At 35.2% G+C, this 26,460-nt stretch overlaps 1 protein-coding gene across 3 annotated transcripts; it reads left to right on the forward strand.

The window, feature by feature from the left end:
• The first annotated feature begins 166 nt into the window (after nucleotides 1-166).
• On the forward strand, nucleotides 167-26,430 carry NUF2 (NUF2 component of NDC80 kinetochore complex). Of its 3 annotated transcripts, none has more exons than XM_057725459.1 (16): nucleotides 186-295; nucleotides 489-595; nucleotides 3,556-3,673; nucleotides 4,332-4,474; nucleotides 5,344-5,418; nucleotides 6,260-6,336; nucleotides 6,851-6,912; nucleotides 10,525-10,622; nucleotides 11,816-11,889; nucleotides 13,222-13,318; nucleotides 14,208-14,270; nucleotides 17,218-17,355; nucleotides 19,331-19,471; nucleotides 20,468-20,643; nucleotides 21,466-21,601; nucleotides 26,004-26,430. In XM_057725459.1, exons 4-16 carry the CDS (start codon nucleotides 4,352-4,354, stop codon nucleotides 26,136-26,138), a joined length of 1,395 nt encoding a protein of 464 aa, XP_057581442.1. In that variant the 5' UTR covers nucleotides 186-295; nucleotides 489-595; nucleotides 3,556-3,673; nucleotides 4,332-4,351; the 3' UTR covers nucleotides 26,139-26,430. The 3 variants fall into 3 exon arrangements, with proteins under 3 accessions (XP_057581443.1, XP_057581442.1, XP_057581444.1); XM_057725461.1 differs by having other exon boundaries at nucleotides 4,375-4,474; XM_057725460.1 differs by lacking the exon at nucleotides 489-595 and having other exon boundaries at nucleotides 167-295.
• Nucleotides 26,431-26,460: the final 30 nt, after the last annotated feature.

Genomic DNA, 26,460 nt, shown 5'->3' on the forward strand with positions numbered 1-26,460 from the left:
GCGCTCCCACTTCCTGCGGGATCCAGGTCCGACTAGACGCCAACTCCGCGAAAAATAGTTCCGTTCGGAGCGCGGCGTTCTCTCTCGCAACTCCAGCACCAGCCGGCTTGTGTCTATTGAGCCCAACCGGCAGCCGGCGCGGCCGGAGGGCAGGAAGTAGGCGGGGCGGAAAGGGGCGGGACTTCCAGTAGGAGGCGGCAGGTTTGAAAAGTGGCAACGGTCGATGTGTGCTGGTTTTTGAGTTCGTCTGTAGCTGCTCCACGGACTCGCTGCTTTCCCCGGGGCGGCTGGTGAGGTAGGTGAGCGCAAACAGACGCGAGCGGACGGAGGACGCGAGACTGAGCGCGCTCTCTCGCTCCGGAGCAGGCCGCAGCCGGGACGCGGGGCCAGGAGGTGTTTTGGTTACGCGCGGCGCTGGGGAGAAGGCTGGAGAAGCCAGCCCCTGGGAGGTGGGGGCGAGCTCACAGGTGATCTTTATTGGATTTTAGTCCCCAAACGCATCTGAGCTCAGTTCCCACGGAACGGATGGGTGTTTTCTGGTACAGCGTGGACTACGGGAGAAGAAACTTGAGGTGCAGCTGGTCAGTTCAAGCGTGTATGTATATATTTTTAACCCACGTATTTATGATAGGAAAGTGATGGGAATAAGATAAGCTTAAGCAGGAAGAGGCACCCAATTAGGAGAATTTATGGGCCCAGTTGTATGCATCTCATGTGTTTTGAAATTTATGACCCGAATCACACAAACACACAAACTGAACCAGAGTGATGGTTAACAGGTGCAGGGAGGCATTCACTAAATTTTAAAGCTCTTACTTTAAGTTTCTTTGGTGTTTATCTAAATGTTTGTGAAACTTTGCAAGGAGACATTCTGAATCTTATGAGCTAATTAACTCCTCTTTTTAGGGTGTATAAGGCACACATGTACACCCCTTCGGGGTTCTCTCCACCCGCTTCTCGTGTCTGTGCCAGAAGCTATTGTACTCTCTCTTTAACTGCTCTCTAATAAACTGTTACTTTTTTCTTAAACCTGAGCAACGACTTGTTATTGATCCCGAGGAGAAATTCTTTTTTTCCGGAGATCACGATATCCATTCCCCTAGACAGATCTCACGGACTTCATTTAGAGGGTTATGGGATCGTAGATGCTGGTCCCCTGTCTGCACGTCTCCGTTGTTCAAACATCGCTTAACCAAAGTCAAAACCAAAACTCAAAAGGCAAAAATATCATACTTAATCCAAAAGTCAGAGGAAGGGAGCCGTGTATGTATGGCGCTTTGCAGGCGTGGCACGATCATTTTCCCTGAATGAGTTAAGGAAACTTTTTACTTCATATTCTGAGGTTGGGAGTCATTTCTCTTTGTTTTTGTTTAGCCTCTGCTTCCTGGGATTTTAATTTCCACTATCTAGTTTATTTTAGGAAAATGAAGTGTCTAAAATTTAACAGGGATTCTTTTAATGTATATTGGACGCAGGATCGTGGTGTTGCAAATAAATGAGAAACCGAGGGGTAGTTAGCAGTTAATGCCTGCTACTTGGTAGGCGGTCTAAGGGTCACTTCAAATATATTAGGTCATTTATATACTTTATCCCACCAAAGAGCTTAAACTGTATGGAAGGCCTCTCTCCCCTTCTCTCCTGCTCTGTCCTTTTCTCTCCCTTTCCTCTGTCTGGCTCTCCCTCCCTCTCTCCACACACACGTGCATGAATTGGAACTGAAGTTGTACTGTCAAAGAAAGATAGAAATTGGACATGGGAGGGGGTTCCAAAAGGAAACATTGGAAGTTTGGGAAACATATTGGAGGAGACTAATTTGTAACAGAAAATTCATTAGGTTATTTGATGTAGTGGGTAGGGTGAGTAATTAAAGTATTTTTGTAGCGATGTTACATGATGTGTTTGGTGTTTAATACAGATTAATCTGATAGCAAAGTATGCAAGACTTTAGAAAAGAGGCATGTGTGATAAGAATTATGATGATATTTTGTACCGCTTTCTCTATTGTGATCCTCTCTATTGGATCATCTCTGATCCAGATATAGTTTGTTCTGGAAAACTGACTTTTTCTGCAGTCTTTCTTTGGGCAAATATTTTTATCAGTGATTTTTAAATCTATGACTTAGATGAAAATGTAGAATCCATATTTATGTTGAAAAGGGCATATAATGTATTGGGTTGGCAAAAAAGTTTCTTTTGGTTTTTCTGTATCATCTCACGGAAAATCCGGAGTGAACTTTTTGGCCAATCCAAAATGAGCTGTCGGAATTTGAATTCAAAAAGATCCTGGCTATAGAAGGAAAGCTTGGAATTATGCAATTCAATAATAGGAGATAGGAATAATAGGAGATTCAATAATAGGAAATGCAAATTATGAAATTCAATAATAGGGAATAGGAATAATAGGAAATTCAATAATAGGAAATGCAAATCCTGGCTTAAGGTTCAAATAATTATATAGAAAGAACATGGTGAAGTCCTGGCTAATGGGCTGCAAAGTCGTGTAAGAAGTCATGGAGAAGTGGGATACACTGAAGAAGTTCTGGGAGTTTCAGTCAATCACAGATATATGTATATTTGTCAATAAGTGTTATAGTAGCACTAGATCAGCAGTGACCATCGTTAACTGTATTGATATTCTGCCCTAAGCAGACCATATCTGGAGTATTGTGTTCAATTTGAGGATTACATTTTAAGAAGACATTGACAAAATAGTTTTAGAGGAAGGAGAGTAGAATGGTAAAGTTTCTAAAACAAAGTCATAAAAGGAGTGGCTATTCTTAAATTATACTTACCTTAGGAAAGACAGGGTTAAGCAGCGATATGATAGCTTTCTTCACATTTTTTAAGGTGGAGTCATGTAGACAAGGATTAATATATTCTACGTAATTGGTGTAACTAGAAGTAGGACCAGAAGGTATTTATATACAGCATGAGAAAGAGTTATCTGATTATTAGAGCCATACTAGGTGGAAAGAAAGTTGTCTTGAGACAGTGACTCCTGTGGTGTTTGCAAGCATTTAAGCAGAACCGAGAAGTTATTTGTTATTCATGTTTTAGAATGGCTTCCTACATCTTTCCGAGGTTAGGCAAGTTGCCATAGCTGCCTTTTAACCCTCACATTCTGAGAAACATTAGGAGCCTAAAGAAATAGATTGCCAGAATTGTGGGTCATTTCAGTTTGTTTGCATAATTGAGTATATTCACATTGGATCTCTGGGATCACACTGCTTTCTTAGAGCTTAGAAGATCCATAAGTAATGAACCAAGTACTGTTAACTGAGTGGCGGAGCAGTGGCTTCTATTGCTGCTGCTTCTGCTACTGCTGTTACTATTGCTCTTCTGTTAGGCATAGCTAGAGATATGGAGAAAATGAAAGTGTCTTAGTTTACTCATAGCTCACAATGTAGTGCCAGAGTTCTGTGAACATTATCACAATACACAGTGGCAAGTATATATCGGTGCTGGGCAGTAGGGTAGGATTTCCTAACCTCAGCATTGTTGACACTTTGAGCTGAATAATTCTTTACTTTTGATTGGCGGGCTTATGCCTTGCAGGATGTTTAGCAGCATGCTGGGCCTGCTCCCCGCTGGATTCCAGTAGCATCCTCACTCCAGTCCTGACAACCAGAAGTGTCTCCAAAATTGTGAGAACTACTGCTCTAGAAGAACACAGGTGGGAATATTTTTCCCTATCTCAGGACATTAGGGGTAGTGGTTTTTTGTTATTTTATTTTATTTTTCAAGTTATCACTCTGGTGATTGGATTTCCTGCCAATTACAATTATTTTTTTCCTCTTTCTTCCTGCTTACATCTTAAACCTTATTAATCATCTCACTGTATGTACATTGAATAGAATGTTAAATCAGAGTACAGTTTTATTATTTACCCTATTTTGCTGTTGTTTGTGTATAGATTCTGCTGAGAAACATGCCTGTATATCTTGCTTTGAGGATTAATTCTCAGGATAAATGTTATTGAACTCTGTGCCCCCCCCCCCCCCCCAGATTTAAAAAAGAAAAACATAGTTTCTCATCTGTCTGTTCAACCTAAGACTTCTTTCCCATATGAAAGAAAACAACATTAGGAAAATTAGAAAATGATTCTGTTGCTTTAGAATAAAAGTTATTTTAGGATATATATATATGTGTGTATATATATATATTTTTTAATGTTATCTTATGAGGATGTTTGATGATTTGGTGATAGTTAACACTACTATGAATATAGTTCAACCTTGGCTTGTTAATTTTGTCCTTTTATTTATCAGCTTCCAGATAATGAGAACTGGTAGTTGTGCCGTGTTTCTGATCTTTGTTTTTAATTTGTTCAGACTAACAGGAGACTCCCAAGATGGAAACTTTGTCTTTCCCCAGATATAATGTAGCTGAAATTGTGGTTCATATTCGAAACAAAATCTTAACAGGAGCTGATGGTAAAAACCTGTCCAAGAATGATCTTTCTCCAAATCCCAAGGTAAAATGTGGTTGTGTTTGCATGTGGTTGATGTTATTTGAAAAGAAATTAACCTGCTAGGTCTATAACATGTGGAGAAAGGCCTGTATATTATTATTTGATATAGGCTGGTCATTTTAATCCAGAGAAAATCTCTCACCTAGTGTAATTTTAAAATAACATTAAGTTTATATGTGGGGCAATTTCTACATTCCCATTAGGAATTCAAATCTTTAATATGGTTGTTTTCTTGCTCCCCACACCACCCCCCCAAAAAAAACCTCTAAATCATAGACATATTAAAGTATATTAAACTTTTTATTACTGAAGTAGTAGTCTGAGGGTATCATTTATTGGTAAAGCTTGAAGGAACTTACTCCAAGTGGTTTCCAGTCACAGAAAGTGCTTAGAAACAATCTTCTTTGGAAGCTTACAGATTAATTTTCTTGCATCATGCCCCAAGGGGGAATTGACTTGTTTTGACAGACATTGTTCTTTATATCTTTAGTTATTAAATGCAAAAATGAACTATTCATGTGTCACAGAAAATCCCAAAGTTTCCTTTCAGTTTCCTGTGTTCATCTCGAAGTGATAACATAATAAAACCTGGTTTAATGATGTAGAACTTAAACTTTTTGATCTTGATGCCTCTTTAATTCTTTAAAATGGAGCAAATAATTTCAGAATATTGAGATTATTCAGAATATTCTGAGATTATTCTGAATATTCTGAGATTATTCTGAATATACAAGTTCATTATTTTGAAATGAACTTGTATGTGGGTGAGTAGTGTTGTCACCCTTTTCGTCTTTGTATCCATTGACTATAATATTAGACAGTAATGGTGACAGTGAAGAAACAGAGTGTTAAAAGTTATTTTTCTTTTGTAGCCTGAAGTCTTGCATATGATCTACATGAGAGCTTTACAGATAGTATATGGAATTCGACTGGAGCATTTTTACATGGTAGGTTTAAGATGAGGCAAAATTATGTTCTTTTGCTGCATTTCTCCTGCTCACATTGAGTATTGGTTTTCAGGATATGAAGTTCCTGACTTTGTTTTTAACAAAATCAAGGCTTATTTAAAATTAATGTCACTTACAAGGGAATCTTAGGCATAATAATGGCTTATATTGATAGCTTTAGTAAGATGAAAACTATTACTAAAGACCTAAATGACACAAGTTATTGATGCTATGCAGTTATTAACAGATTTACAGGTTTGTCTTCAGAGACTGTAATAAGCAACAGCAAAGTCTTTACAGATACTGTTAGCAAATTAGGTGTTTCTAGTAGGAAGATTATTTTTCTTAATTTTTTTTTGCTGTTGTGAAATCATCAGGGCATCATCTGAGGATGTAGAAAAATATTATTAATCTGTAGCATTTCACCAATATTACATATTGTTTAAAAATCAAAGGGTCTGTCACTCATTTGCTTTGAAAGCTTGCTAAGGCTTAGTTTCTTTGTCTACAAGATAAGGGTAGTACTCTCTCCTACTGTTGTTATAAAAATTGAGAATACATTTAACATGCTTAGTACACCTGATATTTAGTAAAAGCTAACCATTACCCTTTTATTTTTTAATTGATTTAAAAAGTCTTTATTGAGCCCTCACTGTGAACCCAGCATTATTAATATTAATGATAGCTCTAGTTTGTGCTAGGATCTGTGTTGTGTGAAATTAATGACAATAAGTTAATATATTTTGATTTTAATCTATGATTAAGATTTCTTGAGGTTGAAGATTTTTCTCATTTTGTCTAATCAATGTGTAACTTAGATTTTGTGATTTATTACATTTAGATGCCCGTGAACTCTGAAGTCATGTATCCACATATAATGGAGGGCTTCTTACCAGTCAGCAATTTGTTTATTCATTTGTGAGTAAAGAGTCTTTATTTTCTTATTTACATTATTCATATTTACATTACATTCAGCTTTCCTGAAGACATGATTTTCTTTGGGAAGGAATTTCTGACGTTTTTCTCCTCTCCACTCCATCCCATAAATATTCAAAATTGTGCACTTTTAGCAAACATAGCTAACTGCCTCCATTTGTGGCACCTTAAGTTCTTTCAGTTGATGTATTAAGATATTTTGAGTCTAAAATTGTTGGAGGATTTGCATTCTTGGAGAGTCCTAGTACCTCCAAGAGTGTGTTGTTTATTAGAATCTATAACTATACCTTGGTATTACATGAATACTTGTGTAATATACAGAAAAAGTAGATTTCAGTGCTATAGGATTATATATCATACTATACTTCTGACTCAGTCCTTTGACATTGAGAAATATATCCAGAAATCTTTTTGAAAATAAGATGTTTGTGCCCTTTGGCTTAGTGTGTAATTCACAGTACACTTTTCAATATGCTTGCTCCACTTTGTCTTCAAGGGACTCATTTCTGCCCATCTGTCGGGTGAATGACTTTGAGATTGCTGATATTCTATATCCAAGTAAGTGAGAATTTAAAGCAATTTTCGATGTTTGGCTTCAATCTAACATTTTACCTTTCCATCAATAAATGTGAAAAAAAAAAGACATAAAGAAACTTGGATTTGGAAAGTGTATCTGATTCTCAAGGATGAATTTTTTCATAACCCTATTATTGGAAATTTTTCCTTTGTAAAGCCACAGAAAAACTGTTTTTCTGATTAGTTTTTCTTAACTCCTTACATTTGAAAAATGTCCTGTAAATTTGAGAATATGAATACAAATAATATGCAAGCTCTGATGTTGTGTAGTAGGGTAATCATACCAATTTTATCAAATGTAATAATTACTTTTTCCATGAAGAAAATACCTTTTAGCACTGATAATAGTCATGGTATTATATTTCTTTTTTAAGAACTTTTATTGAGATATAATTGACATACAATAAACTGCATATTTTTAAAGTGTACAAGTTGATATTTTTTTTCTTATTAGTAGTGTATATATGGCAATCCCAAATGATATATTTAAATGTAAAATTCTCCTAACTTTGTGTCCCTTAATTCATTTGACTCTTTGATATTTATACATCAAGTTATTTTATGTTGCAAGATATTTGGTGTGCTATTTGAAAGTTTGTTTTTTATCCTTTTTTTGGATCTCCTACTTTTTTAGTTATTGTTTATTGACATATAATTTACACAAAATGCATAATTGAATAAATCTTAACAAATGTAACCCCCAAAGTGCCACAATCATAAACCCCCGAAGTTCTCTCATATGCCTTCACAGTCAGTTTCCTTTGGTCACCCCTTTTTACCTGCAACCACTGATCTGCTTTTTATTATTATAATTTTTTGTCTGTTTTAGAACTTCATGTAAATTAAAGCATATAGTCTATACTCTTGTGTATGACTTCTTTAACTTAGCATAATGCTTTTGAGATTTGTCCATGTTATTGCATTTATTAGTACTTCGTTTCTTTTATTTTTCAGTAGTAGTCTATCATAAGTATATACCACAGCTTGTTTATCCATTGTCCAGCTGATAGACATTTGAATTGTTTGCAGTTTTTAGCTATTGTGAATAAAGTTGCTGTGAACATTAGCATACAAATCTTTGTATGCACATATTTTCATTTCTCTGGGTAAATTCTAGAAGTAGAAATGCTGGTTCACGTGGTAAGTACATGCTTAACTTTTTAAGAAACTGCCAAACTGTTCTTCAGAGTGGCTGTGTCATAAAGCTAGTGCATTACCACTAACAGTGTGTGAGAGTTTCAGTTGCTCCACATTCTCCCTGGACTTGACATTGCAGGTTTTTAATTTGACATGCTAGAGGCTGTCTAGTTGTATCTCATGGTTTTAATTCACGTCTCCCTGATGACTAGAGGATAATGAGCATATTTTCATATACTTATTTGCTATCCATATATCTTTGGTGAAGTGTCTATGTTAATCATTTACTGACTTTTTAAAAATTGTATTGTTTGTCTTATTACTAAGCTGAAAGGCTTCTTCAGATATTTTGGAAACAAGTAGTTTATCAGATATGTGTTATGCAAATATTTTCTCTTGGCCAATTGATCATTTTCTTTTATTATTCATAAAATTATTTTTTGTATTCTATCAGGAAATCTTGGCCTCAAGGATTTATTTGGCTAAATTTTACTCCTGTATTTTGCTGTAAGCATATTGTAGTTTCAGCTATTATTTTTTTAATGCCTGAATTTTTGTGTATCACATGAGGCAAAGGTCAAGATTCATTTTTTTCCTTTTATGCATATGGTTATCAAATTATTCTAGCACCACTCATTGAAAAGATTATCCATTCCCCACTGAATTACCCTGGCACTTTTGTCAAAAGTAATTGATTAACCACTGCATGTCTATTAAAATGGCAAAAATCTGAAACACTGACAGTACCAAATGTTGATGAGGGTGTGGAGCCCAGGGACTTGCATTCACTGCTGTGGGAGTAGAAAGTGGTACAACTTTGTACTTGTCCTTGGAGAACAGTTGTCAGTTTCTTGCAAAACTAAATGTGTTCTTACTCTGTGATCCAGTAGTCATGCTCCTTGGTATTTACCCAAACATGGTGAAAGCTGAAGTCCACACAAAAACCTGCAAACAGATATTCATTGCAGCTTTATTTGTAATTGTCATAACTAAGAAGCAACCAAGATGTCCTTTAGTAGGTGAATGGATAAACTAGTACATCAAGACAGGGGAATATTAGTTCAGTGCTATAAAGAAATGAGCTATCAAGCAATGAAAAGACATGCAGAAATCTTAAGTATAAGAAGTCAATCAGTAAAGGCGATTTACAATACCATTTCAATTATATGACAGTCTGGAAAAGGCAAAACTTGTGGAGATAGTAAAAAGATCACTGTTTGCCAGGGACTGAGGGGAGGGAAGAATGGATAGCCAGGGCACAGAGGATTTTTAGGGCAGTGAAACTATCATATATGATACTGTACTGGTGGGTACGTGTCATTATACATTTGTCAAAGCCCATAAAATGTGCAATTCCAAGAGTGAATTCTAATGTGCACTGTGGTCTTTGGCTGATAATGATGTGTCATTGTAGGTTCATCGTTTGTAACAAATACATCACTCAGGTAGGGGGTGTTGTTAGTGGAGTAGGCTGTGCAAGTGTAGGGACATAAAGTATATAGAAATTACTTCTGCTCAATTTTCCTGTGAACTAAAGTGCTCTGGAAGTTCTGTTTTCAAAATTCTAAAAATTCTTTAAAAAGTCACTGATGGTATGTACATTTATTTATTTAATTATTTATGGCTTCATTCTTTGCTCCATTGATCTACATTCCTGTCTTTATACCATCCATACTACCTTGATTACTTTAGCTTTATAGTAAGTCTTGAAATCAGGCAGTGTAAGTCCTGCACTTTTGTTTGGCATCATCAGTTGTTTCTACATGAAAGTTAATAATCCGAACCACTTGCTTACTCAGCTGTTAATCCTATCTAGTGTATTTTTTTATTTCAGGTATTTTATTTTTCAATTGTAAAAGCTTGATTCAGGTCTTGCCTTTCTCTCCTTATAGTGCTAATGCTTTTCTTTACCTTCCTGAACAAATGGAATAAATTTATAGAATATATTCATAAAGGCTGAATCAAGAAGATAAGAGTTTTTATAAATACTAATTGCTTTGGTCTCTCCAAACTCAAAAACTCTATCTTCATGACTCAGCAAAACCCATGAGTTCTGTTTGTGTTCTTCGTCCCTGGGGTACAGCCTGAAGATTCCCTTAAGTGGTAGGCTAATGCATTAATAGGGTTCACCTCATTTACTTCTCTTGGGGATTGCTGTCCTATATTGCCTGTTGTTCAGTGTCTATTTGTTGTTTTATATATTTTGTCTATTTTTCTGATTGTTTAAGATGGGATAATAAATCTGGTCTCTTGATCTCTCATGGCCAAAGTGCCTTTTTCTTTTGGTTAAGATAATTCTGATCATTAAGTTAGAGCAGATGTTCTGTACTTTGGTTAATTAGCATATACACATTTTTGTTCTGTATACTGTGAGCAGAATATGTGGTGGAAAAGGATAAATTTTCACTTTTATATTGTTTCAAAGATTTATTTAAGGAGTCTTGCTTTCTATTTCAGAGGCAAAACGGACAAGTCGGTTTTTAAGTGGCATTATCAACTTTATTCACTTCAGAGAAGCATGCCGTGAGACATATATGGAGTTCCTTTGGCAATATGTAAGATTTAAGTGTATTTTTTGGGTCACATACCAGATCAACAACATCATTTATGCACCACTAATCTGTTTTAAAATGGTTGTCACAGATACCTAATTGTTTTATGACCATTAGAATCAAATTTACATATCAATATTATATTTATATGAAATTGCAGATTTTAGTAAGCTTATCTCAGAATGAGATTTTCTTTTGTATTTGGTATCATTAGGGAGAACCTGGGTTTTTTTGTTTTAATTTTGTAGCTGAGACTCCTTTTCCTTTATTAGGAAATGTAAGGGAAGAGAATAGTGACAGCCCATTTTTTTTCTTTGAAGTTTAATAGATAACATAGTGTTAAGTAATTGAGATATCTGAGGTTTATATTTGCTTCCTAAATAATTGCCTAATTAGGTGTTTTATTCTGTTTATCATGCTTGCTCAGCACTGCATTATAAGATTCAATTCAAGTAAATCACTTTAACAGATAGAACTCATTTTATCAACAGTTTAGAGAATTTGGAAAGATTATGGGTCATCTGTGTGATTTGTTCCCATCTGTCCTCAGTTTTGGAGTACCATACTTTTAGAAAAGCCCTCAAGTGACACCAGAGAATTAGGCCTGAAGCGACTGAGCTACATAGATAAATATTTTCTTGTACAAATCATGTTGAGCTTACACCACCTAAACATCACATACTCTCCAAAGCATATAGATATATGCACTAACACATACAAACACACAGTTTGCTTGGCTAATTTCTCCTCATTTTTTTAAGACATGGCTCAGACATCTATCACTTCTGTGAACCCGCTGTGATACTCCTTCCCAGCCATTGCCCAAGTTGGGTTGGATGCCATTACATTCAGTTCTATGACAAGCTGTTTTTTAGTTTTATATTTGTTTTTCTGACTTGTCAAGGAGACTGAACTATTTAAGTCGAGGAACTATAAGTTAGTCTCCTTAGGAATTGTTCTTGGTACCTAGCACAGTGTCTAGGTAAGAACTTAACATTTGTGTGTTGAGCAAGTAAAGGAATTCCTAAGTCACTTGTCATAAATGCCTAATTCTTTCTTAAATTTCTTATTTCTCATGGTGAAAGTTGTAGAGTGAGCAAGCATTTTGTAGCCTGTATTGGTAGATTTTTTTTTTAAACATGTCACTAATTATGTTGAAAAGCACTAATATGAAATTTTTAAAACTGCTTTAATAGAAATCTTCTGTGGACAAAATGCAGCAGTTAAATACTGCACACCAGGAGGCACTAATGAAACTGGAGAGACTTGAGTAAGTAGGAGATCTACAAAAAAAATAAATGCAATTTCAAAATGCAAAGTGAATGTAAGTAGTATTTTACAATCTACAGTCTACTTCATCTCTTTTTCTTACTAAATAGCGCAGTGTTTACTTTTTTGAAAAAGAAAAACTAGTTTTTCTTCTTTCCAACTCTTAGTACACAATGTACTCTTTTAGTTCTTTTTTGTTGTTAGTGCATTAGCCAGACATGTTTAAAGCCATTAACTTACTCTCCTAAATTATATCTAATGGTATTTATCTTATGTAGGTGAGCAGTAATTGACAGGATTCTCTTTCTTCCTTCAGATCAGTTAATTCTGTTAAAATTTTTATTCCTTCAACAGAGGTTTGCTGTTTTGTTTTGTTTTGTTTTGACTCAAAGTTCAGATAGGAAAAGGAATCATTCAAGGGTTATGATTTCTTGGCTTTATATATGTTGATTTTGAACAAAAGGATTTTTTTTATCCCTTCTAATATGTTGATATCTCTGCATTTTTCTGTTTCAGGTGAGAGTTCTTTTTTAGCCTGCCCTGGCATAAATTGCCTTTAGAGACAGCAATAAGCTGAAAAGACTGGTAGTAGGAGACAGATATTAGAATTTAACATGGTAAATTTACCATAAATCAAGTCAACAGAGAAATGACAAACTGGAAGAGAATATTTGCAGCATATGCAGCAAAGCATTACTATCTCTAATAAAAAAGCCCATGTAATATTCCTAACATACAAAGATCTCCTACAAACTGATAGGAAAAAAGATAATAGAAAAATGGGCAAAGGCTATAAACAGGGAATTTACAGAGGATTAAGTACAAATAACTAATTAAAAATATGTGAAGATTGTTAAACTCAATAGCAGTCAAGGAAATGAAAAAGTAACAATTCTGTACCATGTTTCAAAAACTAAAATTGAGAACATTCATAGGGAAGAGACTGGAACATGTGTAAGTGCTCTTAGGAAGGATTAACAGAGCAAAAGAAATGGATGATAGGGGAGAGAGCTGTGAGGAAATGAGAGCCAGAGGTGGAGGAATCAGCAGTAAAATTAGGAATGGAGTTAGAAAGGGTAGGTATGCATGCAGATGAGCCCATACATATATTTGGTGGCAGGACGTTGAAGGAGCTCATCTGATTTTTATCTTCTCTGTGTGGTAGAGGCCAGGACATGGATTTTAAATTACTGTCATATGGAAGAATGAGAATTCAGAAACATGAAAGCACATAGTTTTTTTCATTTAAGTTATTGGAGGGCAGAGACATTTTTTGGTCTTTCAAGGTTAAGAACTTAATATATGTTATTTTAATTTATTTTGCTGTGTTCAGTTCTGTTCCAGTTGAAGAGCAAGCAGAGTTCAAGCAGCTTTCAGATGATATTCAGGAACTGCAGCAATCGCTGAATCACGAATTTCGTCAGAAAACGGTATCTGTTGTTGGACACCTTAAATTTTTTTTTAAGTTTTTTTGTAGATGTGAAGGGGCTAAGAACACATTACTTTCAGTTACTAAAGAAATGGGGTACATCGCTGTGTTCATTTGTGCACCTTATAGTGGATATATATTTCTGTTGTCCAGGTCAGACCATGATTACTTATTGATGTTGTCAAAGGTATATGCTATCTTGTTGACTAGAATTTTTTAAGATTTTTCTATGCCTAATCCTGATGTTTCCAAACTGTGCGCTGAGGCACCCTGGATACTGTAGCAAACCCTCAAGGGTGCTTCAGGATATTTTAAATTTTAAAGGGAAACAACATTCAGCATGTCATACAGTGCTTGAACTTCCAGCTCAAGGTAGTTCATCGTTTCAACATGAACCCACGTTACCTTCCTTTCGTATCTTTGTGAACCTGGGTTTTTGGCTTTTGCCGTGATAAAAAGCAAGTGCTATGTGAAAATCATCATGTAACAGGAAATGAGAATAGTCTGTGTCCAATGACTCTCAGATGTATGAATTTGTGCAGTGCCCAATTTTTGCAGTACACACATCCTATTTGGAAGTAGTTGTAGCTGTTTAAGAATAAAATAAAAACAGTGTTTTTCTTTCAGTTAGTATGTATTACTTTTTCAAAGGGCTACTGAGTTATTAAGACATAAGTGCTTACTCAGTTATTTGGATTTAACTACTTAATAAAGGAACTGTTAGGTGTTTCTTTTGGCCTCAGGGTCATAATGAACAGAGAAAGTTTGAGATTATCTGGTCTAATCCATTTAATTCATCTCCTTTCTTACTTTTATTTTATGAAAAAGCATTGACTAACTTTAAGTCTGTTTTGAATCGTTATAAAGCAGTTGTTTGCTTCTTTCCCTAGATAGTACTGCAAGAGGGAAATTCACAAAAGAAGTCAGATATTTCAGAAAAAACCAGGCGTTTGGTAAGCATCTTTTCATTTAACTAGCATTTAAGTTTTGCATCTTTTGTGTGGAGGACTATTTTAACTGTGTGTTATTGTTAAGTATTTCTCTTTTTTCCCTTAATGTGAAACTAATTTAACTTTTTCCAATTTAATTAGACGACTATTGTGTTTAAAAATAGGGAAACACAGAAACGTACGACAGAAGTGAAAATCACCTGAAAGCTCACCACTTAATCAGATACGTCATAGATTACATTTCTCTGTGCAAATATACACATATGTGTGTAATTTTACATAAATGATATTACATTCTATGTGTCTCAAACCTTCTTTTTTTTTCATTTTACAATATAGTATAAATAGCTATCATATCATTGTGGATCCTCATTGTTTTCATAACTGCATGTGGCTGTGCATTCTGCGTATGTACCTCAGTAGATCATGTCCGTGTCCTATTGATAGATATTCACATTGCTTCTGATTTTTTTGCTATTGAACATTAGCATACATGTGCTACACACCTACACACGTGCACCAGGCTGCTTTTTATCTTACAGTAGATTCCTAACTGTAGGATTTCTGGGTTAAAGGGAACCACACTTAAATTTGGCTCATGTTGCCAAACTGACTTCTAAAAAGATACCAATTTGCATTTCTACCAAAGGAATATGAGAGTATTCTTTTCTCTACATTGTTGTCAAAATTGGATGTTATTCGGTGGTCTGCTTTATGTTCCTTTGTTTATGTTCCTTGTTTATTTCATTTATTTTATTTTATTTATTTATTTATTGGCTGTGTTGGGTGTTTGTTGCTGCACACGGGTTTTGTCTAGTTGCGGTGAGTAGGGGCTACTCTTCGTTGTAGTGCGCGGCTCCTCATTGCCATGGCTTCTCTTGTCGCGGAGCACGGGCTCTAGGTGTGCGGACTTCAGTAGTTGCGGCACATAGGCTCAGTAGTTGTGGCTTACGATCTCTAAAGCGTAGGCTCAGTAGTTGTGGCACACAGGCTTAGTTGCTCTGTGGCATGTGGAATCTTCCTGGAGCAGGGATCAAACCCATGTCTCCTGCATTGGCAGGCAGATTCTTAACTGCTGCTCCACCTAGGAAGTCCCTCATTTATTTTTTTTTTAAACTCCATGAATTAGGGGTATTTACTCTGTCTTTCAAATTCATCATTTTTTCCTATTGGAAGGTTTGTGTATTTATGTGGTAAAATTGATATAGCCTTCTACACTTGGGTTTAATTCTATACATAGCAAGGCCTATCTCATTCCTCATTTTTTTAATCCCATATTTTCTCATTGTTCTTTTATGATTTCCCTATTATTTTAATATTTATACTTTATAGCTATCTGAAATTTACTTTGGTATAATATGTTACATATTTTTCTGTTACTTTTTTTTTTTTTAAAGATTTTGACTGTATTGGGTCTTTGTTGCTGCATGCAGGCTTACTCTAGTTGTGGCGGGCAGGGGCTACTCTTCATTGTGGTGCACAGGCTCCTCACTGCGGTGGCTTCTCTTGTTGCGGAGCGCAGGCTCTAGGCATGTGCGCTTCAGTAGTTGAGGCACATGGGCTCAGTAGTTGTGGCTCACGAGTTCTAGAGCGCAGGCTCCGTAGTTGTGGCACATGGGCTTAGTTGTTCCGTGGCATGTGGTATCTTCCTGGCACAGGGATTGAACCCACATCCCCTGCATTGGCAGGTGGATTCTTAACCACTGCACCACCTAGGAAGTTCCTCTGTCACTCTTTTTATTGGCAGATGTTTTCATCAGAGTAGTATTGACTATGGTTCAATTTTATTACTCATCTCTCTCTGCCCCATTTAAATCTATATTAAAACAAAATCACTTTGTAGTTATAATATCAAATTTAGGCTTTTTGTAAAGGGAAGAAAAGTGATGAAAGTCAATGCTAATGTAAGGAAAATGATCTCTAATTTTGTAGGGCATTAAAAGAGTAGATAATGTGGGGTGCTAAATTCTAAGAATAAAATAATAAATAATATTGTTTCATACATTCAGTTTTGGCCTCTGACTTAGTTGATGAAAAGGTAAGAACTTTTTAAAACTTTTTAGTTAAAAATAATTTAGGCAAGTCACACAAGCTGTATAAATACTCAAATGACACACACATATGCATATTTATAGAGAGGGACAGAGAGAGGCATGAAAGTCCCTCTTCTCTCATCCACCTATACCTAGAAGTTACACTTTTCCAGTCCTTTTTCTATGCCATTACTTGCACATATATAGGTACATATAGTCATTTGCTGCTGTTTTCTTCTGTTTTCATAGCAATGGATTTGTGTTATATAAGAGAATTCTCAGATACCCTTCATCTCAATTCCCCAAATGGTTTGTAATTCAGGAGAAGGAAATTTGTTTTAGTTCAGTAACCATGTACTGAGTACCTTCTCAGTGCTATTACTTTCTTTGGGTTCTGGGAGAGCAAAGATAACTGTTCACAACCCCAGGTTGCTCAGTTAATTCAGAAACACATATTAAATACATAATTATAGTATTACATGTACAATATTGTACTTTTTGTAGAAGGAATACAGAGGAAGCAGGAGCAAAATTTTCGATGGTTAATAGAAACTCACTTGCAGTACAGGAATGGGATGATGGTTCTCAGGAGGACCATACTGTCAGAGAGAGATCACTTATAATTGTCCAGACATAAGACGGACTAGTGTTACCAGATTGTAGGGCAGAGTAGGAAGCTGGTGGAAGATGACACTGGAAAGGAGAGTAAGAGCTGCAGAACGGATGGTGTGCTAAGGAGCCTGGTCTCTGGCCTGTAGACAAATGGGAGCAGTCAAGCCCGGAAGTGATGTGGTCAGAATTTAACTTTAGCCCCACCACAACAAACACAGATCCCGTTTCTTTGTTCTTTTCCATTACTGTAGTGGCTAATCACCAATTTTGTTATTATATCTAATATAAAAATGTTTTCTCAACAGAATGAACTAAAATTGTCAGTGGTGTCTTTGAAAGAAGTACAAGAGAATTTGAAAACAAAAATTGTAGATTCTCCAGAGAAGCTCAAAAATTATAAAGAAAAAATGAAAGATACAGTCCAGAAGCTTAAAAATTCCAGAGTGAGTTTTCTTTTTATTTTGCTGCTTTTTCTTTTTAGTAACTCTTGTTTAATTGTGTGTTAACTTTCTGATTTTCAGATTACCTATGCATCTCCTCTTCTTAGGCTTTTTGTCCTTGTCTTTAATTTTTAGCTCTTCTCAAAAATGGATGTAGGAAAAGAAGTACAATTTCAAGACATTTGTTTAATTATGCAACAAATTTTTGAGGCTTTTTCCCAAGGTAATGAAAACAGAAATGACCTCTCCTCATGAGACTTAGTTACGTTCTCTTAAGGGAGAAAGGTGTTAATTTTATAATCAGTTATATAAATACAAATTACAATATATTATGAAAAAATATAGAGTGTACATGTATGGAGGCAGCAAGTTTATGGGAACTCTCTGTACCTTCTGCTTAATTTTGCTGTGTATGTAAAACTGCTCTAAAAAATAAAGTCTATCTTTTAAAAAGCGCCAAAAAAAGAAACAAAAAATAATATAGTGTGCTTCAAAATAAGCTTAGTTTAGTATTGTGAAAATCAGAGGTGGAGTTGGGAAGGAATTGGAAATTTATGCTGACATCTGAAGGATGAACAGAGGTTATCTTAGTAAACTTATACTTGGAAGAGCATTCAAGGCAGAGGGAACAGCATATGCAAATTCTGTGAGGTAGTAGTAGAGAGTAAGTTATATTCAAGGAAGAAAGCATGGTGTATAAGAAGGAGACTGGCATGAGATGATGATGGAAAAATAAGCAACAGGCAGCTTATTCAGGGTGCTGGATTTTACCTTAAGAGCAAGGGCATACCACTGGCTAGTTTAAACGGAGATTGTTGGAACATGGCATGACTTACGTTTAAAAAGGTTATGGGTTACTCTGGGCGATGGATTGAGGTAGGGTGGGACAAAAGTAGGAGTGGATAGACAGTTTAGCATCCTTTATGAGGAAAGGTTTTTAAACTACTAATTAAAAAACCATTTCTGGTTTATCTCTAAATTTGTTATTCACGTCATTCCTGATAATTGAGAATTATTACATGGGAATGGACAAAGATTCCTAAAACAGAAATGAGAGCCCACAAATAGATCTGAGTATTTATGAGATCTATTTATTTAATAAGCAGTTCTGATTGAATTGGCAGTTCATTTAGAAGAAAAGCAAGTTGGGTCTATATACCTTGCACCATTTACAAAAATAATTTCTAACTGGTTTGAAAAATTAGGAATTTCAGGAGAACACTTGTGTTATCTTGGACTGGGATAGAATTTTAAAATTAAGATTGGAAACTAAAAAGCTGTAGAGAAAAGTAGATGTGTGGAACGTATTTATAGTGCATATGACAGGTAAAGGCATTATATCCATGATATGCAGACACGAAAGGGTATTTACAAATTGGTAGGAAAAAGAGCACTTAACAGAAAAATGAGCTGAAATATGATTAAACATTTCACTGAAGACAAAATCCAACTGCTTAATTAAGGTGGGAGGAGGGGTAGACAAGTGGGGAAAGGAAAGAAGCCTTTGTATTGTTGTAGTGCTTGTGGTAAACATATGCTCATTTCCCAATTTTAGAAGAAAAATTAATCTTTTTGAAAGAATTAGCTATAGTAATAGTTATTACACAAATGAATAGGAAGATTGTGATTGGTAATATAATTGCCCAGGAGTAATTGGGAGTAGTTTGAGTATTAGCAGAAATGAACTCTTTTAAAGTCATTATAAATAAGCTTTGGAAGGTACTTCAATGAGAGATTTAGTAAAATTATGGCAGTTTTTCTTTGTTCAAGGATATTTGGCAATTAGGAAGCATAATTATATGTGCTTAGACACATGTCAGTAATAGTGCTTTGTTACTGACCTAGAAACTTAATTGTTCTCTGCTCTTAAGCTTTCAGTATTAAGTACAGAAATTATTTAAGAGCAAACAAATTTGACATTACTGCAGTTTCATAAAGGAGAATGTCAAACTGGTTTCTTTGTGTTTTTCTTTCAAAGCAAGAAGTGATGGAAAAGTATGAAATCTATCGAGACTCTGTTGACTGCCTGCCTTCATGTCAGCTGGAGGTGCAGCTATATCAAAAGAAAATACAGGACCTTGCAGATAACAGGGAAAAATTAACCACTATCTTAAAGGAGGTTTGTATGATGTGGAATTTTTATGTCTTTATTATGTAATAGTTTACTGTAGTCCCTTGGATTTGCTTTTACTTTCTGTTGCTATTTTCCTACAGAAAAGCTGTTCCCACAGTATAATAGATGTGGCAATGTATGCTCAAGAATAAAACATCGTTCTTTTCAAACATAGCAGTAGTGGACCCATTTTAACTTTCAGATGAAATGAATAATAAATTAATCAATATAGCATATTGCCATGTATATTTTGGGAAAAAGTAAAGGAATTTTAAACTTGTTTCGACCATTGGAAATGATCTTCTAATCAGTAAGCATAAAGTCCCAACTTACTGCCTAACACTAGGATCTATAAAGAGATTTACAGTTTATGACACAGACCCTGCCCTGAGTGAAGATGGACAGCTAATGCCAATGTTTTTAAGTCTCTCAGACTAGAAACTTGAAAATCGTCCTAATCTAGGCTGTCCCTAGGATCACTAACATATGTTTTGATGAAAAATTTCTTTCTTGAGGGAAGAAGGGTTTGGAAGGTGGGATGCCTGAGATGTTCTTTCCCAACTTACATGCTTCCCTTCTCTCCCATCAGGAGTCAGCAAAAAAAAAAAAAAAAAAAAAAAAAAAAGGATTGAGATCCTCTGCTTTTAATTGTTTCTAGGGTCTACTCTTTCCTCTTTATTCCTGCTACCTTAGTTCAGACCCTCACCCCTTCAGCTTAGCTTGTTGGCTGACTTTATTAATATGTTCTTCTATTCCAATCCTTGCTGATAAAATGACATGATAAAAACACCTTTCTAGGTGTCAGGTTTTTTCTCAGTATCCCTAGTGCCTTCCTGTTGTCTCTTTGTTCAGTCTGCATTCTTGTGCTGGGCTTTCAGCATTAAAGTTTTATTGCATTTTAAAATTGTATTTTATTACAGCTCATCCTAGAAAATAGTCCTTCGTTTTGTTTGTAAATCCTAATTGGTTGTATTGACTTTAAATACATCTCATAAAATACAGAGCCTGAACTTGGAGGACCAAATTGAGAGTGATGAGTCAGAATTGAAGAAATTGAAGACTGAAGAAAATTCCTTTAAAAGACTGTTGATTGTGAAGAAGGAAAAACTTGCCACAGCACAGTTCAGAATAAATAAGAAGCATGAGGATGTCAAGGAGTACAAACGCACAGTGATTGCGTATGAACTTATTTTCAGTTTAATGTATTCAAAAGTAATTAGGAAAACCTAATTCATATTTTTCTTTTCCTGATATCACAATTCCAGATCCTTTGCATAATTCTTCAGAAGGGTTCTGATGCTGCTCTTATTTCAGTGCACTTAGGAGACGGGGCTAGGGTTCTATTAGAACGGCTCAACGGCTTCATTTTGTTGTCCAGCTGGTCTGTAGCATTACAGCGCATTTTGAGAAAAAGTCTTATTTTTCTTTTCAGGTACAAAGTAGTACTTTGCTAATAAGCATTTTGTCATCACTGTCGTCATCGTTTTTGGCCAATAGGTTTGGATGTTTCATTGATAGAGTCTTCTTCCCATCAGTTCTAAAAATGTGTTTTTAGAATAAGTGCCCCAGATATGTCAGTGAGATGACACCATTTCAGCCTCTAAAAGGTGTATTAGGATGGTCTGAAGATTTCCTTTGCTCTTCCTCATATAGATAAGAAAAAAGGGCAGAACCTGAGGGTTTTAATTTGTTGCCACATGCCTTGCTGAAAAGTTGTACTGAGTCACACTCCCAACAACATTTCGTGAGTGAGCACATCTGGGGAGATGTGACTTAAAATCTCCTTTTTAAATGACAGCTTTGTGTGGAAGGGCTTACTCTGTGGCATGATCTGAATATAGCGCCACCCTGCGATTCTCGTCTGTTTGCTTTTATGTCTTGAGAAGTTTTTAGGTGTGTCAATCAAATACAGTCTCTTTGGAATCACAGTTAGAGTTAAATGTTTGACTGTTTAGATGCTTAAGAGGAATTAATGTTTAGCTGTCTCTATTTTTCTTTAGAGATTGCAATAAAGTTCAAGAGAAAAGAGGTGCCGTCTATGAGCGAGTAACCACAATTAATCAAGAAATCCAAAAAATTAAATTTGGAATTCAGCAGCTAAAAGATGCTGCTGAAAGGGAGAAACTGAAGTCTCAAGTGAGTATATGTTCATAAGAAATTAATTTCAGATCATCTCATGAGTTTAAAATGTAAATTATGTCACACTCATTTTGAAGATTTTGTCAGTTCTCCAGAGTAGAAATTGACCCCTCAGGTCTGTTGCTTTTATTTCCATTTATAGCACCTTTTCCATTACCCTGGGATGGTTTGCATGTATGTCTCCTAATACCTTTTTCTTCCTTGCCTTTTTTCCCTGTCAGCACCTAGAATCGTGCTTTGCAGTAACAGTAGGTGCTCCATAAAAGTTCTGAATTTTTTTTGATAAATGAACTTAGATGGTGATTTAAAGTGATGTGTTCTAAAAAATTTTTGCATTTTTTTCGTGATAAAAGGATCTCAAAGTATTTCCTATTATCAGTATGTTAAATGTATTTGAGTTGTTACCTGAATCAAAGTAGTTTAGATCTGTCCCAGTATTTTGAGATTTTTTTAATAACTTTATCGTAATTACCTAAAGTTACTTTGCTTGTTTCAAGTGTATTTATTTTATTGTTTCATAACCAGTCTCATTCACATTAACTATTTCTCATCACCTACAAATTTGACCTGCATGCTCCAGGGGAGATAGATGTTGAATAGAACAGGCCCTTTGCTGCATTGTATTTCTTCCTTTAGAATGGCGCAGAACTATTGATCCAAACTTTGGATACAGTTGTTCAGCTTGCTAAGCTGTTGTAACCATACCTTTACCCAGACAACACTGTGGTAGCCATTTGTTCCAAAATAGCTTGGGAAAGTCTCTGAGTCCTGAGGTGAAATCAAGATATATTTTGTCGAAGAACCCCCTTTACATGAAAAGGAAAGAAGGATATGTTAAGATTGCCAAATTGTTCTTTGTGTAATTCTGCTAGATCCTAATGATCATCATATCTTTTTTTTCACTGAATATTCTTTTTCCATAGATATTTTATTTCTTCTGGTTTCAATTATTATCTTTATTTAGGTAGCCTTCAAAAATCTGTGTTTCCCATTCTGTCTACCTCAACTCTACTCCTTGTTTTGCCTAATGGATATTTTCAGTGGATTAGTTTATCAACAACAGAAATAACATTTTATGAAATTACGCTCATCATCTTTCAGTGTTTTTCCTCTTCCTCGCTTTCCCCTTCCCTTTCCCTCTCTGTTTCACTTAGTTTCTTCATATTCTTCAGTGGCATCATCATTTTCATATTACAAAGAACTGCAATTTTGGATTTTCTTTAGATAATCCTGATATCCAGACAATCACCAAGATAATGTCATGACTTTTAAAAACTCATTGATACTGTTCATAACAACCCCTTTCTAATCGTAGTTCTATCACATAATTTTCTTTTTTTCAAATAATGTATTTTTAAATTTATTTATTTATTTATTTATTTATTTATTTATTGGCTGTGTTTGGTCTTCGTTGCTGCATACGCGCTTTCTCTAGTTGCGGCGGGTGGTGGCTACTCCTCATTGCAGTGCGTGGGCTCCTCAGTATGGTGGCCTCTCTTGTTGCAGAGCTTGGGCTCTAGGCGTGTGGGCTTCAGTAGATGCAGCACATGGGCTCAATAATTGTGAGCTTATGGGCTCTAGAGAGCTCAGGCTCAGTAGTTGTGGCGCACACGCTTAGTTGCTCCGAGGCATGTGGTATCTTCCTGGGGCAGGGATCGAACCCCTGTCCCCTACATTGGCAGGCAGATTCTTAACCACTGTGCCACCTAGGAAGTCCATCTATCACATAATTTTCTAATACTCGTGAATTGCAGCAAAACTTGCTAAATTTCTTCCTTGACTTAAGATTCTCCTGTGTCAAATCTGCCCTGCATCCTAAGTATTGCCAAATTTATCCTGCTAAAATATCACTGTTATTACTACACTTTCTTGTTTAAAACAGGAACTCCCTGTTTTCTTGTAGTTATTCACACATTTAGTCAATCATTCAGCAAATGGTCTATGCACCTACTAGGTGCCAGCCTTTATATTTCATTCAGAGAATGTGTGAACAAGGAAGGCATGATCCCTACCTCCTAGGATTTTTAAAGTTTTGTATCTAAGCTAATCATTTTCATTGTTTAAGGTTTATTGGAAAGTGTATTCTCCATATAACTTTCTCTGACTCCTTTCAGATATCCTTGATTTCTCTCCTTCTCAAATACTTTGGCATTTTTAGTCTGTTCTGATCTGTGCTGGCCAGTGGGGTAGCTACTAGCAACATGTGGCTATTTACATTTACATTTAAATTAATTAAAATGAAATAAAATTTAAAACTTAGTTCTTTGTTTATACCAGCTATATTTCAAGTGCTCAGTATCCAGTCTGGTGTGGGTTGTATGTTTCTTCAGGGTAGAAAGCCTAATTGTATGTTCCGTTGTACTGTTGTACTATTTACAGTGCTACTTGTAGAAGGTACTCAATAATATATTGGTTGATGAATTAATACATAGTTGGTGGATAAATGGCTACACTGGCCATAAAATTCCGTGGATGTTATGTAATCCTGAATTTCTCTGATGTGAAAATTGAGATAATTACCTAGACCAATGCTAGGTAGCTACTGAGCACTTCAAGTGTGGCTAGTACAATTGAGGAGCATGTAACTGTTTAACTGTAAATTTAAATAATCACATGTCCCTAGCGGTTGTCTTGTTAGACACTGTAGAACTAGAGTTTGAGTTTAAAAATGCTCGTATTTAACTTTAGCTAAGCCATCACAGTAAGATTTACTTATGTGAATTAATATGATAAAGTTCCACTTGGATGCAGAATTTAATTGGAAACTGAAATATGTAGCTTTTGTGAGGGCTGTGATCTACTGCTGTTAACATCCTGTGAGGGTTGGCTTAGAACTTCAAATGTTTGTTTGCTTCTTGTGGATGTGCCAGTGGGATTGGACTTTAATGTTGTATTTATTTATTGTGGCTCTACCTGCAGGGTTTGGTTCCTCCTTGAGAATATAGTTGTTCTCAGGAGAAAATTGTTCCTCTGAGTGTGTTGAACTGATTCGTTCATATATTTACAGATTGTATATCTTTATTTAACCGCACTTCATTTTAATATTTTCTCACGAGTAATGTCTTTCTACCAAATTTATTCAGCTTTTTTTTTCATATGAATAAATACATCTCTGTAGATCCGGAAGTTAAATTGATCTGTAGCTGCTGAGTGTGCTGATTTTTTTTTAAAAATGGTGTTTACCTAAGTTAGCAACTAATTTACCTTATTTTTCCTATAAGATTTAAGAAGTAAAGGTATCAAAAACTGTTGATTTATTTTTCTAATGATTAATATTCCATCATAGTTGTAGTAATTTGATGCCTGATTAGATCTTGGGAATCTAAATACACTCTTCTATTTTTGTATTAGGATTTACTAATGATCTATGTTTAGATTTTGGGAAAGTGTTTAGCCTTAAGCATCTATTTGTATTTACTTAATCTAGAGCAATAGTTCTCAAACTCGCATAGGTGGCAGTCTCTGGAAATAGTGTTGTTCTTTTTTGGAACATTTTGAATTCATACTATATTAAATTATAATCTACATAATTTGCTCAAAATCAGATTGTATCTACACTAGCATTTAAACTAAGATAAGTTGTAGGCAAACTATGAGTTTTAGAAAAGTTTAATGGGAGCAGTACTTAAAATTGAGAACATTTATACCCATTAAACCCATTTATTGCTTTTTCCTTCCATTGGAAAAGGCCTGCTGTTTTATTTCAGTGGTGAAACACCTTTTATGATCTTTCAGAATACTACTTTTTCTTGTATCAAGGTTTGAGAATTGTTTTAAGAAAAATCAGTAATAAATGGATCAAAATTGCATTTGATAAGTATGAGATAGAACAAAATGTATGCAGACTATCTGGTTTATTATTTTATTCAGTCTTTAAAAATTGTTTTGTAATTTTTTCTTAATTCTTAACACATCCATATAGGTTTGTATGAAAACTCATTGTTTACAGTAGGACTGTTTGATCAGTTTGTTAAAACAATTCTAAAAGGTATTTGTATATTTCTCAGTCCTGCAGATTACTTATTAAATCTGTTTACATATCATTTAAATAACGATCAGGGTCAGATGCAGAGGTTATAGCTATTTACAGTAATCTAGGTATTTGCCTGGTAAACATGAAAAGCTTCGAAGTAAAAATTTGTCTTTGATGATTAAAAATATGTTCTTAATGTCTTAGAATTCACGCCATTGTTAACATCTGCTTTGTTCTTTCTAAGTAGCTTTCTGATGCATCTGTACAGCTTAATAAGAGTAGGCACACGTGTGCACATGAGCATAGTATAGTTTAGGCTTTAAAATAGTATTAATAAATATGAATGAGACTTGGAATTCTGGTAACTCATTTTTAGTTTAGGTCGTTGCATGAAATAATTCTTATTCTGTTAAATTTTCTGCTTAGGAGATATTTCTCAGCTTGAAAGCTGCTTTGGAGAAATACCATGAAGGCATTGAAAAGGCAACAGAGGACTGTCATGCTAAAATAGATGAGAAAACAGCTGAATTGAAGAAGAAGATGTTCAGAGTGTCAACCTGATTAACAAAATTATGTCTTTTTGTTGCCAATTTTTAATTTTATATTCAGAAAGAGAAATAGTTAAGCTGAAGTTAATGGAAGTATCAAAAGTACGAAATAACATTGGCTCAGTTATTTTTTATGTGCGCTCGTAGGCTATTATTTTGTAAGGTCATGCATTTAATGTAGACTCCTATGAACTTAAAGTTAAAATACCTTGTGCCGTTATTCATGTCTCTGCTCTTTGTTGTAAGTAGTGGTTGGAGTAAAACAGAAATAATTGCATTTGAAATATATAATTTTTTTCTGTTACCATCATGGCTGTTGCTGCCTTGTTCGTTGA

This window comes from Hippopotamus amphibius, chromosome 3 (assembly GCF_030028045.1).
Source record: "Hippopotamus amphibius kiboko isolate mHipAmp2 chromosome 3, mHipAmp2.hap2, whole genome shotgun sequence".
NCBI lineage: Eukaryota > Metazoa > Chordata > Mammalia > Artiodactyla > Hippopotamidae > Hippopotamus > Hippopotamus amphibius.